The sequence below is a fragment of the Antechinus flavipes genome, chromosome 2 (assembly GCF_016432865.1).
Source record: "Antechinus flavipes isolate AdamAnt ecotype Samford, QLD, Australia chromosome 2, AdamAnt_v2, whole genome shotgun sequence".
NCBI classification, from domain to species: domain Eukaryota; kingdom Metazoa; phylum Chordata; class Mammalia; order Dasyuromorphia; family Dasyuridae; genus Antechinus; species Antechinus flavipes.
In genome coordinates this window covers 21,173,067-21,193,552 of record NC_067399.1, presented here as the reverse complement: position 1 = coordinate 21,193,552, position 20,486 = coordinate 21,173,067, and the positions used below count along the sequence as shown (strand labels likewise).

At 47.6% G+C, this 20,486-nt stretch overlaps 1 protein-coding gene across 1 annotated transcript in view; it reads right to left on the bottom strand.

The window, feature by feature from the left end:
* Positions 1-20,486, bottom strand: part of SFXN5 (sideroflexin 5) — a 192,034-nt gene that overhangs the window by 47,698 nt on the left and 123,850 nt on the right. The window contains exons 11-12 of the mRNA XM_051974274.1: positions 12,973-13,088; positions 8,780-8,865 (exon numbers count right to left, since the gene is read on the bottom strand). Of these exons, the coding sequence (XP_051830234.1) occupies positions 8,780-8,865; positions 12,973-13,088 (202 nt within the window). The remainder of the gene's footprint in view (positions 1-8,779; positions 8,866-12,972; positions 13,089-20,486) is intronic.

The window sequence follows — 20,486 nt, the reverse complement described above, 5'->3', positions numbered from 1 at the left end:
CAGGACATCTAGGGTTTCTGGCCAGTTCTCTATCCAATTGATACACAGAATTGATGGGCTACTGCAGAGGTGTTGGCAGGAAGTTCATGCTTCTCGGTGCAGTGTCATTATCTGTTCTGGGTCATTAGAAGTAGGGCAGGGATTGCACCCTTGCACACAGAGAGTGTGAGTCCTGGCCTCTTGCACCCTTGCACCCAGATAGTACCAGTCCTGGCTTCTTGCACCCTTGTACACAGATAGTAACGAGTCCTGGCTTCTTGCACCCTTGCACCCAGATAGCACCAGTTCTGGCTTCTTGAACCCAGATAGCACCACTCCTGGCTTCTTGCACCCAGATAGCACCACTCCTGGCTTCTTGCACCCTTGCACACTGATAGTATGAGTTCTGGCCTCTTGCACCTAGATAGCACCAGTCCTGGCCTCTTGCACCCTTGCCTCCATTTCCCTCCAGAAATCCAAGGAAATATTCTCCCTATCCACTCATCTATCCATCCATTCCTCCACCCATGTATCCCCTGGGTTCCCTGACGAAGCCCCCAGGCCAGCCTTCCTCAGTTCGCCTCCTAACCCCAGCCTGGCATGGCTGTTTGGATGAAGTCTCCTTTGTAATTACAGCCCTGTTGGGGGCCCTACAGTCACCTGGGAAGGCTCCAAGTCTACCAAAACACCTCCGCTGTGAACTCTGAGGTGTGACTTCCAGGCCATCTTTCCAGCCGGGCAGCTCCCATTACAATGGCTAAAACATCCTCATTAGGGTGAGTTAAGCATTGGTTGGAAGAGGATTAAAAAAAACCCTCCCCAACACCCTTGATTAACACCCAAGGTGCCAGGTCTTAATTGGGCCTCGGATTCTAGAAATCTGTAAAATTTAGTGCAAGAGCTTCTTGACAAAATGAGATCACTTTTTTGGGCTAAAGCTCCCAACTCTGGTAGACTCTGGGGCTGCTTTCTTCCTTCTCCCAGATATCACCCCGGATCCGGAGCCAAATCAGTCAGCACACTTGGCGCCGAGCTCTGCTGCTGGACTCCACAGCCAACTGCCTCTTGGCAACAACCGCTGCTATTTGTGACTTCCTTTTCAAGCCTGTCCTCTGCATGACGTGCCCTGGTGACGGGAGGCTGACAATGAGATTGGGAACCGCCCCGGAGAACAGACAGCCGACTTCGTGGCCTGTCTCCTGGTACTCCTTTCCCTGCAGAACTGGGCCACTGTGCAGAGAAAGCCTCAAGCTGACCTCCATCCAAAATCAGTGGCCCCCACAGTGTCTGGGTGAATCTCTTCCTAGTTATATTAGGCTTACGTCACAGCTCCCTGCTGAAGGATGAATGACTCACCACTAGTTATGGAATGACGTCCAGATTCTTCAGAACCTTCTCCCAATATTCTCTGTCTTTTTTTTAAGTCATTGATTTTTTTTTTTGTTTAACACTGCCTAAATTTCCCCTTGTATTCTTTCATATAAGAAAGAAAATCTTACTAAAAAGATAAAACAAATCAGCAAAACTGATATTCATAAAAAAAAAAAAGTCTGAAAATACGAGCAATGTTCCACACCCATGAACTTCCCAGCTCTGCAAAAATATCAGGGAAGGAAGACATCTTCTCTCTGAAGTCCCTCTGGGGTCATGTTACTTCTTTTTAATTCTCCAACAGTCACTCTCCACTGATTTCTGTCCAGTTACATTGTTGTAGTTATCGTATCATCGTTTTCCCAGTTCTACTGATTTTACTCTGAATCAGTTCATGTCAACCTTTCCATGTTTCTCTATTCATCGCATCCATCATTTTTTGTAATTCAGTAATATTCCATTATTCGTGTGCCCTAATTTGTTTTTTTTTTTGGTTCTAAATTCATTTTGCTTTTATTATTAACAACAGCAATCATAATTCATACGTTCAAAATTCATTGATTTCTAACAATTCCAAAGATTTTTCATTGCCATTGTCACCCCATCATCTATTAACTAATCATTCATGTTATTTTGATGGCATAGATTGTTACCCAGTTAAAAAAAAAATTAGTTCATGGAGTCCATGTCTCTTTCTCACAACCTCTTCTATCTCTTATAATGAAAAAAAAATTGAGGTTGTTGCTGTAGTAACGTAAATTAGAATGACCATCATGACTGGCTCCCCATATCCCCAGTGTCGGAAGACTGCCTATTTCACCATCTTTGGTAGATTGAATGTACCCTGATTTATTTGTTTTCCTCCCAATCTTCTTTATTCTCAATTACAAAAAAATACTGTTATAAATATTTTTATCTTATGTAGGGACTTTCTTCTTCTCAAAGACAGCCTTAAGTTGTACACCTTGCAGTAGAATCTCCAGATTCAAGACTATTTTATTTACTTGAGGCAAGTGGCAAAGTAGAAATATATTTTACTTACTTTATTTACATAATTCCAAGTTGCTGCTAAAATGGTTATACCAGTGCACAGTGCCTCCAAAAACGCATTAGTGTACCTGACTTTTCTCTAGCCCTCCAGCACTGAATATTGCCATCTTCTGTCTTCTTTGCCAATTTGCTGGGTATGGGGTGCCAACCTCTTCTCCTGCTACTTTCTAAAACATCTCCTATGTCCAAACCAGGCAGATCCAGGTGCTCTCCCTCCTCACCTCTAGTTTTCTGCCTTTCTCACCTCTAGTTTCATCATGTTTCTCCCCTGTCATCTATGGAGTAACTGACCTTGCCATATACTAAAACTCGTTCTTCAAGGTTCATCTCTAGTGCTCAAGAGCTAATTACGGGGCATTACCTAGCACATTGTAGATGCTTGATGGGACTGATCGCTTTGCTTGTTGATCGATCGGGAAGCTAGGTAGGACAGGATTTGGAATTGGCATGAACTGAGTTTAAATTAGCCCTAGACTCTTCCTAGCTATGTGACGCTGGAAAAGTCACTTAACCTTGCTCAGCCTCAGTTTCCCTCTCTGCCAGATTGCCTCCTACATGAAGTATTTTTTAATATCTTTTTTTTTCCTGAGGCAATTGGGGTTACACAGCTAGGAAGTGTTAAGTGTCTGAGACCAGGTTTGAACTCAGGTCCTTCTAAGCAGGGCTGGCGCTTTAACCACTGTGCCACCTAGCTGCCCCCAGTATTCTTTAATATCTACCCTTTTCCTGCTCCCTACATATATTCCAAGAAATGTATCTTCCTTCCTTTGAATCTGTCCATTACCTGTTGGCTCTTCATGTAATTGGCTTTGCCTGGCAATGAGTTACGTGGGAAGGGATGGCGTACTGGACTTGAAATCAGGAAGAAGACCTGAGTTTGAATCCTGCCTCTAACATTTACAGGTAAGCCATCTCATTTTTCTGTTTCTTCATCTGAGAAATGGGGACAGTTTCCTTGTAACTCACGGGGTTGTCCAATCGATCGATCAACAAACGTTTATTAAGTACCTACTATGAGCATAGATACCCTACTATGTAGCCCACTGCTAAGCACCAAGGATCCAAATCTAACGAATCTGCAGAGGCTGTCTTTAGTTTACATTATACCAGAAATGGAACTGGTCGGTCAACGCAAATGTCCTAGAAAAATGGAAGTCAGCGGCCAATATTTGACCTTCCCAGCCTTTCAGGAAGTGAATAAGTCCAGTCAACATAATAATTATAGCTAGTACTTAAAGGTTGGCCAAGCCCTTTACATAGAGCATTTCATTTAATCTTTAGAAGAACTCTTTTAAAGGCTGGTGCTATAATTTTGTCCCCATTTTTCTGATGAGAAAACCAAGGCTGAAAGGGGTTAGGCTAGCAAGCAGCTAAGGTGGGATTTGAATTCACGTTTTCCTGACTCCAAAGTGGCCTCCCTAACCACTACTCTACCTTATCCTTACTAATCAGTGAACGCATTGCTTCTGTTCAGGAGAATGCAAGTTTCTTGAAGGCAAGGACTCTTGCTGGCTTTGTACCTGCTGTGGGTAACACAGTGCCTGGAACACAGGAGACATCTACTCCGGTTTTTGCTAACTGAATTATATCATGAGCCTATGATGTGCTCTGGGAATTGGAGTAAGGATTGCTCCCGGCCTTGTTGCTGAGATGCCCAGAGCTGGTGGGAAGCCTGTCGCCATAGGGAGCGGGGGTCCGCCGCCGCCGAGGAGGAGGTGGCCACGAAGCGCGGTGTGGGGCACTCGCGGCTCGCACGTTCACGCTCCCCCTTAGCTGGGACCTTGCCACGTGCCGCGAGTCCCCAGACAGAGCCTGCGGCGGCTCGCCCCAAATACACCTTAGTTCTGCTCTCATCACTTTGTTCATTAGTGGTTTACATTTGGTGTAATTTGGGCAGCGCCTCTCACACTTTGCAGTAGGCACCACAATTTATTCCATATGGAAGCAGCTAAGCGGATGAGTACAAGTTATCGGGATCACTGAACTGGAGCCGTGTTTGCCTCGAAGAAGGTGTTACATGCTAAACTAAACATGACAAGAGCTAACTACAATATCCCATCTGACAGATTCTGCGGATTCTTCTCACAAAGAAATCGGCGAGTGGGATCTCATTGGAGGCGGCGATTAAGTGACGATGCTGGCCGTGGGTTTAGGGACCACTCCAGTCGTGGGTTTATGGACTACACTGGCCGTGGGCTCCTGCACTATGATAGTCATGGGCTCCTGGACGATGCTAGCTGTGGGCTCCTGGACGATGCTAGCTGTGGGCTCCTGGACAAGACAGTCATGGGCTCCTGGATGATGCTCATCATGGGCTCCTGGATGATGCTCATCATGGGCTCCTGGATGATGCTGGACGATGATAATTGTGGGCTCCTGGGCAGTGCTCATCCTGGGCTAATGCTAGCTGTGGGCTCCTGGATGATGCTAATCATGGGCTACTGGACGATGCTAATTGTGGGCTACTGGGCAGTGCTCGTCGTGGGCTCCTGGATGATGCTGGACAGTGCTTGTGAGGCAGTGCTAGCTGTGAGCTCCTGGACGATGCTAGCTGTGGGCTCACAGAGAGGGGATACTGCAGAAGATGGATGAGAATGGCCTCTGGGATAGACCTGTGATCTTGTCCCAGCAGCACCCTCACCTCCTTCCTGCCCTTCGATTCTCCCATTCAGATCTCTGTCTGAGCTGTAGAATGTGTGTCTCCCAAGGCCTCTGTTTAAGTGCATACTAGTTCCCTAGGAGGGTGTGTGTGTGTGTGTGTGTGTGTGTGTGTGTGTGTGTGTGTGTAACTGCTGCCAGAGGCTGACACAGTAGTACAGATTAGATGGCGCAATGCAAAGACAATGGGTATTGCATTAGTGCATGCTCTGTGTAACTTTGAGTGACAGGCTCAGAAAACTAGAACTAAGAAGAACTCTAAAGGACATAGAATCCAATTTTACAGATGAGGAAACTGAGGCACAGAGCTTATGTGACTTCCCCAGGTCACATAGCTAGCAAATATCTAAGAGAAGATTTGAACTCAGGCCTTTCTGATTATTCACTAAGCCACCTTGTTATCTCTAAATATTTAAAGCTGGAAGGATATTAAAGGCCGAGGCTAGCCCCTTTATTTTAAAGGGAACCGAGGTGCAGAGAAGAAGGATGATGTGCTCTCTGACTTTTGGGTTCCTCGTTTGAACAAGGAGGACCTCCTCATACGCCCGTGACCAGATTAGCTAGCTGCCATCCGAAAAGGCACAGAAAGGCAGGTAGTTGGGTTTTGGGGCGGGACAGGGATATGTGGGCAGGTAGTTGGGGGTCTTGGGGGGCGGTATGTGGGAGCTTGGCTGAACCATCTGAGCATTGACAAGTCAGGGCAATACAGAGTTTAGAAACTAAATGTTTACCCATAATCTCTCTTCTGTACTTCTTCTAAAAGGAAACCCCACCCTTCCCTGTTGTTACCAGTCAAAAAGCATTCAGTAAGAGCCTACTGTGTGCCAGGCACAGTACGAAGGGCCTGGGGATACACAGAAAAAGCCTGCCTTCGTGGAACTCACATTAACTGCAGAGACAACACGGTAGGCCTGTACATCGGTATAGATGCGATATGTGCAGAGGAGATAGGTAAAATGTAATCTCAGCAGAGGAGGAACCAATAGCTGGGGGCGAACCAGGAAAGGCGCCCCCCTCCGGTGGGATTTGAACTGATTATTGAAGGAAGCTCCAAGGAGAGGTGAGGATGGAGAGTATGTCGGGCATGGGGGAGAGTCAGGGCAAGAGCTTAGAGATGAATGGAGAACGCCGGCCTCCATCGTATGGAAGGATCCCACAGTAGGCCAGGGAGCTGAAAGAGCCCCGGGATGGGGCGGGGAGGAAGGTTTAAGAAGGTGCCAGGCTATGAAGAGTCTCAAGGAGAGGACTTCCTCCTAGATCGTGGAGGTGCTAGGAGAGTTTATTGTGTAGAGGGATTGCAGGGTCAGACACGCTCTAGCTAACTCTCTTTGGCAACAGGGTGGAGGATGGATGGACAGAGGCCCTAGAGGATGGGAGACCTGCTAAAGGGCTGCTGAGAGTTGATGAGAACTTGGGTACATTCGAAGGAAGGGGCCCCAAATGCACAGGAATAGGGAGGAAGGAGGATAATCCAGCTGCTCTGCTCCCACCTCAACCCCCAGGTAGTGAGCCCGGACCCTTCTGGGGGAAGTGGGGGACAGAGGCTGGGGGCAGGGAGGAGAGGAGACGCAGCTCTCTCTGAACAGCCAAGAAGGCAGGCCCAGAGTTAAACCCACAGCAGGCGGAGAGGAGAGATGCCAGGAGAGGCAGGAAAAATGGCAGGAGAGATGAGGAAGGCAGCTGGCCGAGCTCAAATATGCAGATGGAGAGATGTGAGACGTGCCGGAGAGGGAGGCGAGGCCTGGCTCCTGGGCCGGGCCTCCGAAACCCAAGAACGAAGGCCCAGCCTCCCCCAGCCGCTGCCCAGCCCGACCCCAACCCGGCCCGTGGCTAAGCAGGAGCACACGGGCACGTGGGCAGGAAGGAACGCCATCTCCCTGGGGGGCTTTAAGGACACAAATAACCGGTAACTGCCCAGGTCCTAGGTATCAGGGAGATGGGACAAGCATCTGTGGGGGCTGCCATTCTTCCCTAGTCAGGCTTCTACGCTGGGAGGGAGCACGTCCTGGGGTAGAACTCTGACTTTGGGGACTGGGGACAATCACTCTCAGCTCTGCATCTTACCACCCGTGATTTCAGACAAATCATTTTACCACTAGATCCTGACCCTGTGATGTTTCGTTCTTTCACCTGACCCTTGACCAAGTGACCAACCTTCTGAAAGTCAAATGCACTTCTCCTAATCCCACAGGGACTTGAAAAAGTCCTTTGTTTTCTGAGGAGGGAAGCTGAGCCCAGAGAGCAAGACTGGCCCGGGGTCTCCCCGGTTTGGATTCTGAAGAAACATTCTTTTTACTCCTCTGATCAGTTCAGAGGCAACGCGGTGGCCCAGTGGCTGGATTGTCAAACCTAGAGCTGGACAGCCCTGAGTTCAAATCCAGCCTTAGACTCTTACTAGCTGCGTGACCCTTGTTCCTCACCAGCTGCACTGCTTTGGAACTTCCCTGACTGATCTCTCCATTACTCCCCCATGGTAGGCCCTCATCCTGCCTTTCCCACCACCTCCACTTTTCAGTTTCCTTCCCCCATTAGATTGTAAGCTCCCCAAGAACAGGGACTTTTTTTTTTCATATTTGTATATCTAGTGCTTAAAATAGTGCTTGGCACACAGTGAGTGCTTAATAAGTGCACCTGCCACACTTTAGGCTCCCCTGCCTATAGGAGCCACCAGCCCCTCTCCCTCTGGTCCACTTTGTACACCATGTCCAGGTCAGTGCCCCCAAGCAAAGCTTTTATTATAGAAATCACCCAGAATCCTCTCTTCCCCCTAAGAACCACAAGGATTCCCTATGAATACAATCCATATGAATGATTTTTAGTCTGGCCTTCAAGGCCTCAGCATCCAATCTTATTCCCTCTCTCCTTTCCCTGGGTTGTCCTTGATGACTTGTCACTGAGTTCATTCTCAATTCCATACTTACCAGAGCACATGACATAGCCTGTTCCACCCCCTCCTCCAGGAGTAAAATCTAAGTTCTCTGTGGGCAGGAGCTGGTTTTGCTCTGTCCCTGATCCCCAGGGCCCTATATCAGTAAATGCAAGCTGACAAGGCAGACACCTCTGTCCGTGCTTGTGGGATTGAAGTGAATGGTGGTAGTCTGGAACAAGAACTGACAAAGTGCTAGCTCCATGCCTGGAAAGCAAAAACAGGCCCTGCCCCCTAAGGAATTCCCAGGGCCAACTCCTTTTCTTCCTCTGTCTTCCCCTCCTTTTCTTTCTTCCTCTTTCTTTCTTTTCCTTTCTTCCTTCCTTCCTTCATCTTTCTTTTTCTTTCTTTTTTTCTCTCTCTCCTTTCCTTCCTTCCTTCGCCTTTCTTTCTTTCTCTCTTTCTTTTTCTTTCTTTTTTCTTTTCTCTCTCTCCTTTCCTTCCTTCCTTCCTCCCTCCCTCCCTCCTTTCTCTCTCTCTCTCTCCTTTTTTGTTTTGTTTTTTTTTGTTGTTGTTGTTGTTGTTTTGCCTCTAATTTCTTTAGCTTAAGCTTAGGGAACTCCCAGTGTGGAAGGTTCCTTTGTAGGTCAGCATTTTCTGTAATTTATAGTCTTTAATGAGTTTCCTGAGAAATAAAGAAACTGATTTGTTCAGGATCATACGAATGGTAGAAGCAGGCCTTGAAATGATTCTCAGGTCGGCTCTCTAACCAGCACACAACACTGCCCCTTCCTTTCTTCCTGCCTTTATTGAAGATCATAGATGCCCTGTCCTCTTCCCACCCTCCTCACTTACTTTTCCAGCACAGACATGATGATCGGAGGTAGAACCAGGATGGGCATGGGGAGGACTACTCGTGTCAGGGCCGTCTCGATCAGCGCCTGGGGAGCCAAGCAAAAGGGTCAGGTGAGGTTGCCTGTCTGGGCTGGGATTTCAAGATAATCTTTCCATACCAAATCTCCCTTTTTTCACGTCCCTACAAATTCATTCATTGTTACTCATTTGGATCTGCTTAGGGTAGCTGGTGGTCTAGGGAAATCACCACACAAATAAGGTACCGTCATTTCTGGGCCTTGGTTTTCTCATCTGCAAAATGGGGCTACTAACATTAAAACAGAGAATCTATAGAAAAAGCCCCTTGTAAACTGTAGGAAAAATCCCTTGTAAAATTTAAAGTCATTGTCATAATTAGGAATTATTGTCAGGGGGCAAAGGTTGTGGTAAAAGTTGGGGAGATTTCCTGAAGTGGGGAGGAAGTATTTTCAATGTCCTCTCAATGTTGTTGCTCTAGAACAAAGTTCCTATTATCTTGCCCCACTTATGGCTCTTTTTCAAATGAAATAGAGATGCTATTCATATGTATGTGTAGATCTCATTTCAAGGCGATCCACGTCACGTCAACAAGCATTTATTAAGTGCCTACTGTATGCTAGGCCCTGTAACACGTGTCGGAATTACAAAGGAAGGGGAAAAAAACCCTTCAAAGACAAAGGTTCTTGCCTTCAAGAAGCTCAGCCCAATGGGAGAAACAACACTCAGCAACTATTTACAAACAAAATGTATACAGGATAAATTAGAGATAATCTTGGAGAGAAGGCACCAAGGCTAAGTTAACATTTGCATGGAATCCATTAGAAAGTGGTTCTTTTGCAAAAAAAAAAAAAAAAAAAAATCCCACCCCCTCCTTCCCCCCCAACACATACACTCTTACTGCACACGTTTTTTAAAGAGCAGATTCAAATCAGCTGGAACAATGCTTTGGAATGGAAATGCATTAGTACCAGACACCCAAATTCCTCGACTGCAGACTCCCGCCAGGGACGTTTAGCAAGTGTGGAAGCCAGTGTAGACACCTTAATTAACCCTTCTGAGCCAGCTCGGGGAGTTTGAGACGGGGGTGCGTATGTGTGTGCGTGCGGGAGGTGGGGGGGTCGGGAAGGGCCCCCTCCTTCTCTCCGATGACAAGCTGCTTGAGATCCAGAAAGAGTGAGGACAGAGACCGTGGAGACAAGGACGCTGCTTGTCACACCGCCAGGGGGTGGAGGGAGGGGGGAAATGAGCATATGGCAGAGTTTAGATGCTTAAAAGAAAAAAAAAAAAGAAAGAAGCAAAAAGCAGGTGTTGGAAGGAACAGGGAAAAAAAAAACAGCTGGGGCTTGCTTGGCAAGGTGAGGATGATGGAGTGACTTGAAGAAAGGAGATAAAAACAAAGTCTCCCGCTGGCTTCTTGGGGATCTCTATGGGTTAGGTCAAGGTCCCTCTTGGAAGTGGGAACATTGAGTTTTTAATGACGTTGCCAGGTATTTGGAACATTAGGACAACAAACCACCCACAATGCCCCAGTGCTCCCCAACAGAGCCTTGCTTTGGAGGGCCGGCTGTTCCCATTTTGACCTGTCGCTTTGGGTCCTGGCTTTACAGCCCCAACTAAGCCTGTGCTCCAACACTCCGGTAGGCTGATTGGTTTAACTCCAGCTGGGTTTCCACAGAAGCTCAAAAGATGAGCTCTAGAAATGGGCATAGGAGGACACTTGACACCTTGTCATCTTATACCATATTCTAGAGGCTTCTGGGGATCATGTGTCCTTTGGGATCATCCCCGTGCTTGCTTTCCCCAAGTAGCTACAAATAGGGCACAAGGAAGCACCTCGTGTTGAGAATATCCCATAGTGTAAGTGACAAGACCATGCTTTGGAGTCGAGTATCCTGGATCCAGATCCCAATTACTCATGTGACTTTGGCAAATCCCTTCATGGCACTGGACCTCAGTTTCTTTAGCTGTATCATGTGAGGGCTTATAGGATCGGAGATAAGAGGGACCTTAGAAGTCACGGGGTCATTTTACAGATGAGGAAATGAAGGCACACAGGATAAGTGATTTGTTCGGAATCATACAGCTCATAAGTATCTGAAATGGGATCTGAACCCAGTTCTTTCTGATCCTAAGTCCAGTGACCTAGCCATTATACCACACTGCCTCCAGTAGACAAGAGAATCCTTTTCATTATCATTTCTTTAGTATCATTATACCTTTTTTTATATAAGCATACAAATTGGAGAGCAGTGATCTCCTAATGGCCAAACCCAATGCCTTTTTCTGTTCTCTTCTTTGCCTTAGTTAACCTCCCCCTCCCATCTGGACCTTCTCTTCTCCTTTGGTTGAAATGATGCTGGTGTTCTGGTGCTCTTCCTATTTATCTGACTCTTTGGCTGGACCATTATCCATGCCCTAGCCTCTTCGTGTGGATGTTCCCCAAGACTCCATTCTTTTACTTCTAAGATAAACTGTCGACTCTTCCCTTTGGTCTTTCAACCCCTTCCTCCACCCTTCCCCCTCCCTCCTCTGTCAACTCCCTCTTTCCAGTGTAGTCGAAGTGGCTTTCTCTCTGTTTCATACATATGGTACTCCAGCTCCTGTGTCTATGTCTCTGTAGAGGCTGTGGCCCATGCCTGGAACACACTCCCTCATCCCTGCCTCCAAGAATCCCTCACTTCCTTCAAGAACTGGCTCCAGCCTCATTCTCCATGAAACTTTTCCTGATCCTTTCCCTATCACCTGCTAATGTCCTCTCTCCCTGACCGCTAGTTACTTAACCACCGTTATCTATTCTGAATTTATGTTGTTTTTTTTTAACTGATATATATCAATGTTTCCCGTAAGGACGAAAACTTGCTGAGGGCAAAAACTGTTTTATTTTTGTCATTGCATCCCCAGCGGTTAGCTCGATGCCTGGCACATAATGGTGCTTAATAAATGCTTGTTGATGGAGGTATCTGTCCCTTAGGACTCACAAATCTTTATCTCTAGCCTGAAATTCTCTCCCAAGTGGATCTAGTCTCACATTATTACCTTCTGGGCATCTCCACTTGACCGTCCCATTGGCACAACAAACACACGGCCAAAATGGAGCTCATCCTTCCTCTTCGTCTGTCATTCTGTCCCCCTCGGTAATCTGCTATTCGATGAACTCGACATTCTAGCTTCTTTGTATTCCAACAAGCCATATCCCAATTTTCCCACCGTGGGCCAATACATGGGGGAGCAGGCACCAGAGTAAGCAGCAGCAGAGCTGAAGCATATCGCCTCCTCTGCTTCCAAGTTTTGTCAAGGGTTAGTGCTAAATGATCTAGGGAGTGGCCTGCAACGAGCAGGGAGTAGGTGTAAGTAGGAGGAACTGAAGAAAAGATAGGAGCATTTTAATCCCTGGCAGGCCTGCCAAGCATGAAGAGAGAGAAAGCTCATTCCAGGACAACTGAAGCCATCTGAGGGCAAGGTTTTTTTGGTTTTGTCTTTATAGTCCAAGGACCAGCACACAGTAGGTGCTTAATAACTGTCTAACTAAAGTAAGAATGAAGTGGTAGGAGAAACATAAATGTTTGATACTTGAAAAACAAGGAAAGAGGTGGAGGTACAAAGCTCCTTCTCTCAGGCAAGACAGAGCAAGGCAAAGCAAAGCAAGGGTTCTCAGCACCATGTTTAATCTCTTGTTTCTCAGTCCAGTCCTGAGTACCCAGGATTCCCCCATAACTTCCTTCACTCTTTTCTTTTCCTGTGCTCTGCCATCCCCTTGGAAAACATGCCTCAGGATCATAGGATGAGGTCTCTACTAGAGACCCAGGAGATTACTGAGTCCAATTCTCCCATGTTAATAGAAACTAAGAAAAACCAATGGTAAATGACTTGTTAAAGGTCACTTGGACAGTCAATGGAAGAATCCGAACTCAGGCCTAGGGATCCAGTTCCAGCCCAATGTTGTCCCCTCTCCCCTTTACTTCTTAGAACTCTATACATGTCTTGTATGTGCCTAGATATTTATACATTGTCTCGATCATTAGAATGTAAGCTTCTGGCAGGCAGGGATTAACTCGGGATTTAACACAGAGTCTAGGACACAGTAATGACTTAATAAATGACTGCTGACTGATTAAAAAAAGACAAATGAAAGCAATCAGGGACTAATTCCCTCCCCATTCCCTACCCAGACTCACATGTCTAGCCGCAATTCTTGAGGACCCCACGATGTTCCCATCACTGTCCAGGACATCAATTCCTTCCTCCAATTCATTGTGCCTCATCAGGACCACGTTGCAGATATTGGCACTTGCTGGGTAGGGGAAAGCAGAGAAGAGAAGTAGTTACGTGAGAAGGGGGAATAAAAAGAAACATCATAATCAGCAGTGACTCCATCGCAACCCTACCTAAAATCCTCTACAATCTTCCAATCCTCAAGTCATGCAGGCCATCGGGGAACTGGGGAGAGTGATTCCCCTGCTTGGCATTTAAAACCCTCCACAAACAGGCTCTTACCCATCTTTCCAAGCTCTGAATTTCATCTCAACTAACCTGCTTGATTATGGAACTATGCCCAAAGGGTATCCAACTGTGCAGACTCTTTGATCCGGCAGTGTCTCCACTGAGCCTGCATCTCAAAGACATCTTAAAGGAGGGAAAGAGACCCACATGTGCAGAAATGTTTGTAGTGGCCAGAAACTGGAAACTGAGCGGCTGCCCATCAGCTGGAGAAGGGCTGAATAAGTTATGGGATATGAATGTTATGGAATATTATTGTTCTGTAAGAAGTGATCAGCAGGATGATTTCAGAAAAGCCTGAAGAGACTTATAAGAATTGATGCTGAGTGTAAGGAGAAGAATCAAGAGAACATCATACACAGTAACAACAAGATTATACGATGATCGATTCTGATGGACGTGGTTCTTTCCAACATTGAGGTGATTCAAGCCAGTTTCAATAGACTTGGGACACAGGGTTTTGCAAGGATGAATGTTGAAAACTAACCAGGTGAAATGTCATTTCCTACCTCCAAGACTTTGCCCAGGCTGTTCCCCATATCTAGAATGCCTTCCCTCCTACCTCTGCCCTTTAGAATCCCTTTCTTCAAGGCATAACTCAATCCCTCTCTGAGACAAGTTAATGCTCCTTTCATCTTCAAATTATCAGAGGAATGTCCCACCTATCCCCAAACCAATCCAATCTCTGATCCGCCCGTGTCTGCCGATAACTCAGAATAACAACCGAGCCCAGATTCTAATGCAGTGGTGGGTGGGATGAGGAAGTGGTTGTTGGGATGTTGTCTCCCCCATTAGACTGTAAAGACAACAGGTTGTTTTTTTGCCTTTCTTTGTATCTGTAGCCCTTAGCACAGGGCCTGGTGCATAGTAGAGTCTTAATGCCAACTGGCTGCAGTTTTGCAGGCACTAAAAGAAGCTTTGAGAAAGGGAGACAGAACAGTATCTGCTGAGAGAAGAAAGGCAAAACCGACAACAGGCTCGAGGGTCACACACCAGCTACCAGCAGGATCTTCTTTGGATGTAAATGGAGTAGGAAGCCGCTTTCCTAGTATGAATTCAGGGGCCAGCTAGGAAGGCTCTTAATTCCCCTCTTGGCAGCTCCTCTCCTGGGATGCTCCACTGTTCTTTCCAGGGCCTCTTGAATATATATGCTCTATTCCTCCTCCCTTTAAGATCCATTTGCCAACTCAGTGAGTGGGGGTCTTCTGACCACTAGCATTTAGAAAGTACTTTGAAATTTGCTAATATTTTGCACACAGGCCCTCATTTGATATTTCTTAGCTATATGAATTGTTATGATAATTAAAAAATATAATATATAATATAAAATAAAATAAAAATAATATTATCATTGATCAGAGAACTCCACAGTTACAACAGGTAGAACTTTGAAGGTCACACAGTGCAAATTTCTCCTCTTATGGGTAATGAGTTTCTTCCCCAAGAAAGGAGAGAAAGCCCTTGCCCAGAGTCATAGTGAGAAGGTAGCTAAGGCAGGTTTGGGGCCTCCAGATCCACCCCGCTGCTCTGTGACAGAACAGCAGCATGTAGCAGGACACCCCTGGGCTCTAGGGTGGGAGGAGGGCGGAGGAAGTGAGGGGGTGGTTCCGGGGACACCACTGGCTGGTTTCAGAATCTTCATGTTGGCCGGTTCTTGGGTTCCAGCACTGGTAATCCATTGGTTAATGAGCATTGATTAAGCGCCTACTGAGTGCCAGCTGCTGGGATCTCCTCCCCGTGTATGCTCAGAGCGCAGAGGGGGCCCGAGCAGCTGAGACCCATGGTGTCCAATCCCTTAATTAGGGATCTTTGCTTCTGGAAATGGGGGCTGGGGGTGTGGAAGGGGAGGGGGTGAGGCGGACTGAGAGGCTTCTTAGATTGTCAGCTGTGAAACGTCCTGAAAGGGCCACCATCTGCTTCGTGGGGCAGCGTCTGCCCCACCTGGGCAGAGCGGGCCTCAGCTGGGGAGCCACCGGGACGCTGCCCCCCCCCACCTGCTCGGGAACAAAATGCAGGCTGGGAGGATGGGACTGAGGGGCGGCCAGCAAAAGACACCGAGTGGTCTTGCTCCTTTCCCCCCTCCCCCCAAAAAGCACATTGCCACAGCATTTAAAGTTTTAATTTTTGCTAATTAATGTCAATTAATTTTGTATAATGAGTGTTTAATTTTGGGGAGTGTGTGAGCCCGGGAGCTAATGCAGCTCTCGGCTGTGAATGCTGATTAGCGTCAACACCTGCTGCTTACACTCCCTCTACTGGGTGGGGGGGAGGGGGATGAGGGTTTGGGGAGCCAGAGTGAGGATGAGGACGGCTCGGCGGGGGAGGGTAGGAGGAAGGAGAATGGGGAAATACATATGGCTAGTGGGGGTGGGTGGGGAGACAAGGGAGCCCTAGAGGGCTCACATCTGGGGGAGAGAGTGGGCCCAGGAGTCCGGGCTGGACCAGGTGAGGAGGGGCTGTCTTTACGGACTGGGTGAAACAGCCAGGCCCCGGGGTCGTCCAGAGCACCTGACAGGGGCAGCAGGATGGGGGACAAGGGAGATTGCAGGGAAGAGAAAGGGGGGAGGGGAAATCTGGACTCCACATGGGAGAAAAAAGCAGAGTCAAACCCAGTCCAGCCCCAGTCCTGCAGGGGAGATTCTGAAAAGATGCGTCTTCCACTCGCCAATCGCCCCATTTCTCTGAATTCATCTGCCTCCTGGGAGAATGGGTGCAGGCACGTGAGAGGGGGGAGGGTACTGGGACAGCCTGGTTCGGAGCGAAGAGCCCGGGTTTGTACCAGAGGCCCTGGATCCCACACTAGATTCTGCCACGTTATAGCTCTGGGCCTCTGAGCACATTCAGCCCCTCTGGGACTCCATTTTCTCCTCTGTCTAATGAAGGAGGGAGACCAGGTTATCCCAATGCTCCCTTCCAGTTCTAGATCTGCCATCCGATGAGAGAGAAGGTTCCAGGCCCAAAGGAAGGTTAAAAAACAAACCAACAAACATTCCCTCCGAAGCATGACAGAGTGGAAACTGAGGATGGGAGAAGTCATCTGGAGCCAGGAGGCCCCGGGGTCCCGGCCCACTTGGAACATCACCAGGGTGTGACCGTGGGTTGCGAGCAGGGGTGTGCTGGAGCCAGCTCAGACTGGCTCCTGAGAAAGCCGACTGTTAAATTTTCAGTGTGAGCGTTTACACCTCAGAAATTGGCAAGTGCTACAAGCAGGCTTGATTTATTGTTTTGTTGTTTGTCTAGACTTAAGAAAGTGAAGAGAAAAAAACCGTTAATAATGCAGATTCAATTTAACAGTGCATTGTGGGTAGCCGAGTGTACCATATATTTATGCCCACGCGTGTGTGTGCGCGTGTGTGTGTGTGTGTGTGTATGTGTGTGTGTGAATCCTAGGCAGGTGCTACAGTGGATGAGGGACCCAGGAAATAACTGGGCCGGATCTCTTTAACCTTGAGCTGTTTTTTGTTGCAAAAGCCCATCTTTGGAAGACCTTTGTTCTATAGAAATGCAGAGCTGTGTAATGGTTAGCCAGTGGGCTTCAGCACCAGAAAGACCAGTTCAAACTCTAACTCTTCCCGGCTGCGTGACCTTGGGTAAATTAAACTACTTCCCCTCCCATTGCTCACATAACTCGTTCGGGCTATCTGCTGCAAAGAAGGCACCAGGCCACACCGGGAGGACTTTCCTGATACCCACGAAATCACAATTCTATTCCTACCTTGTTCCCAGCACAGAAAAAAAAAGCAGAGGAAGTCGCTCAGGTGGAGCGGGGAGCGGGGGTGGTCCTCTGGATCCTCAGTGAAGGATTCCCAGAAAGCTGTGAATGATTCCGGCCCAGGAAGGGCCAGAGGAGATGGGCTGAAATTTACACAGGTGGAGGAAGCCAATGGGGTCACAGCTCTACCTAAGCCACCCGAGTAATCCTGGAGGTCTGGGAAGATGCACTTCCGATGTGAAGATCCACTTTGTGGATTATCCAGGCTTACATCAAAGACCAGTGATGGGCAGGGACGCTCGGGCCAGCTTCTCCCCTTCCCCCAAAGTAGGCTCCAGGCTCATGTTTCTTGCCCCACAAGCAGCTACTGAGCTCAGGGGATTCAGATCCATTTTAATCCAGTTTAAACCTAATGGGATTAGAACGGAAGATCTGCCTTTTGAAAAAAAGAGGAAATGCCTTTGGAAGCCAGTTAGAATTGGGTTTTGGATTATCCATTGATTTTCAGCTTGTCCGATTTTTAAAAGATTTTAATTTGGGCCTACTAGGTGCTTGTGAAAATAGAAAGCTTCCATCTTCATTTGGAAGGCGATTCTAGAGAGAGAAAGAAGAGACGGAAGGTCGTCTCAAGGGGGAAGGCACTAGGGAGAGGGGCAGTTGGGAAAGGCCCCTGGAAGAAGGTGGGCTTGGGGCCAAGAATGGAAGGAAGCCAGGGAAAAGGAGGCCTTTGCCATCAGCACCCAGAGCACTGTCAGGAAAAAAGGTACGGGTGCAGTGGATGGGGCGCAGGGTCTGGAGTCAGCTCTTGGCTGGATCCCGGATTTTGCTGCTTATCACGGTGTGAGGGGTCACTTGGGGCTCAAGGTCTTCCTTAACCTTAACTTGGATGCCCATTGACATCAGCAAGCTTGGCTTGTGCACTTTCCCTTTCAACTGGTTACTCCTGATTTGTCTGTCTGTCTGTGATTCCACTACTTACCCTTGGGAAAATCGGGAGTGTCCATCCTAGAAAAGAGATTGTCATGGGCCGCAGAATGGCAGCCACTATTAAGGGCTGCACAGGGTGAGAAAGGGATTGGCTTTTCTCTGGCCCCAGAGGCCAGTGGGGCAAGTTCCGAAGAGGCAAATTTAGACGAGATGGCAGGAAAGCTTCCTAACTATGAGAGAGCGAGCGGAACGAGCAGCCCATGAACGTAGTCTACCACTCGCCATGAGCTTTGAAAGAAAAATCTTGTAATCCTTCTCATTTATATGATACTTCTAAGATTTGTTAAGTGCTTAACATTCCTTTATTGATTTTCACAATGACCCGGTGGAGTAGATATTACTCTCCATTTTACAGATGAGGAAACTGAGGCTCTGAGAGGTGAGTGAAGTGGGGAATGTGCTACCTCTGGTAATATCCACTGAGCTTCCTTTCAAATACATGGTAGAGAGAATTCTAATTCATAAATGGATGGGGCTCTTCCAACTCTGGTGCTATAATTCTAAGGTCATTGGTCCAACATCCTTTTTCTGCATGGGCTTGGGTGGGTCACAGATCACAGCCATGTAGAGAAGGAAGCACCACTGAGGGGCTGGAGTTACAGAGAATAGGACTAATAAAAAGTCCCAGAGGACTATGGGAGAGACAATCTGGAGAAAGGCTTGGCCATCTCCAAGCCGCTCCAGCATGATTTGTGATGAAGACCAAGGCCAAAGATACATTTAAGGGCTAGGGATGTGGCTGAAGGAGAGAGGAGGAAGAATAGTTAAGGGCTGGAGATATACAGTGGTACTTAATAGTTGCTGATTGGTTGATTTATATATTGAAAACATTTATATACATAGATGCTGCTTCTGTCAATGGAGGGAATTCCTTGAAGGCAGGAAACATTTCATTTTTGTCTTTGAATTCTCAGAGCCAAACTAGGTACATAGTAGCTACTTAATAATAGCTGGTTGGTTGGTTTATATCTTGAAAAGATTTACATGGTATAAATGTTGCTTCTGTCAATGAAGGAAAATTCCTTGAAGGCAGGAAATATCTCATTTTTGTATTTGAATTCTCAGAACCAAACTCAGTATACAGTCGCCACTTAATAATTGCCGATTGGTTTGTTGAAAACATGTATATGACATATATGCTGCTTCTGTCAATGAAGGAAATTCCTTAAAGACAGAAAACATTTCATTTTTGTCTTTGAATTCTCGGAACCAAACTTGGTACACAGTAGCCGCTTAATAATTGCCGGTTGGTTGATTGATTCATATCTTGAAAACATGTCTATGGCATACATGCTGCTTCTGTCAATGGAGGAAATTCCTTGAAGGAAGGAAAATTTTCATTTTTGTTTTTTCATTTTGTCTTTGGATTCTCAGCGCCAAACTCAGAGTCTGGCACACAAAAGGTGCTCACTAAATGCTATTGATCAATTTATATCTTGCAGATATTTATATTGTATACATGCTGCTTCCTCCAGCTTTCTGAAGGAAGAGACCATTTTACTTTTGTCTTTCAATTCTCAGTGCCAAACTCAGAGGCCGACACACAATAGGCGCTCAATCAATGCTGCTTGATAAACTTTCTGGAGGAAGAGACATTTTATTTTTGTCTTTGGATACTCAGAGCCAAACTCAGAGGCTGGCATACCATAGGCGCTCAATCAATGCTGCTTGACTGTGACTCGATGGAAGGGACTCTTGTTAAGAGGCGGCTGGAGCGGCTCTTAGTCCCCCCATCCCTGCGGAACGGCCCTGGTCCCGGCCCAGCAGTCCTCGGGACTCGGGCAGCCCAGTGGCTTAGAGGAAGAAAGGACCGTCCGGGCCTTCCTCCTTCCCCAGCGCCAGCGCCTTCCATTATTGACAGTATCAGCAGGTTAATTAAGCAGTCTGTTAGTGAGGATGTTAAGAAAGCTGGCACATTTTCAACTCGGATTGACACCATTCAAAAAGCAGGCATAACTGACACTGGCGCGGCGAGACCGAGGGTGTCGCAGACTGGAGGGAGGAAGGCTCCGTTCCCCGGCAAGCGCGGAGTCGGGTCCTGGGGGAGCTCCGCTCCCGCCCGCTGCAGATGTTCGCGCATCAAATCAGAGCCCGGTGGAAAAACACGAAGCGGATGCTCGGCGTGGGAGCACACGGGCCTTGGGAGCCCGGGGGTCCCGTCGCCGGTTCCCGGGGGACGTTCGGTCTCCGGGAGCCTCAGTTTCCACATCTGGGAAGCGGGGGTCACCCTCGCCCTCTCTGGTGACGACCGTAACAAGGATGACGCGTGTGGACGTGGAGGGTTCGGAAACATCTGAAATCGATGAATTCTGTGGGAAGTGGATTAAAGTGAGCGGCCCTTGGGAGAGGGAAGGGCAAGGCCCAGAGCAGATGGCGTCGCTTCTCCTCCCTTCTGGAGTCCTCTGGGGCTGGTCAGTAGCAGAGGGGGGGCTGGTCTGCACGGGGAGGGGCAGGTGTCCACTAGAAGCTCCCCACAACATGTGTACACACACA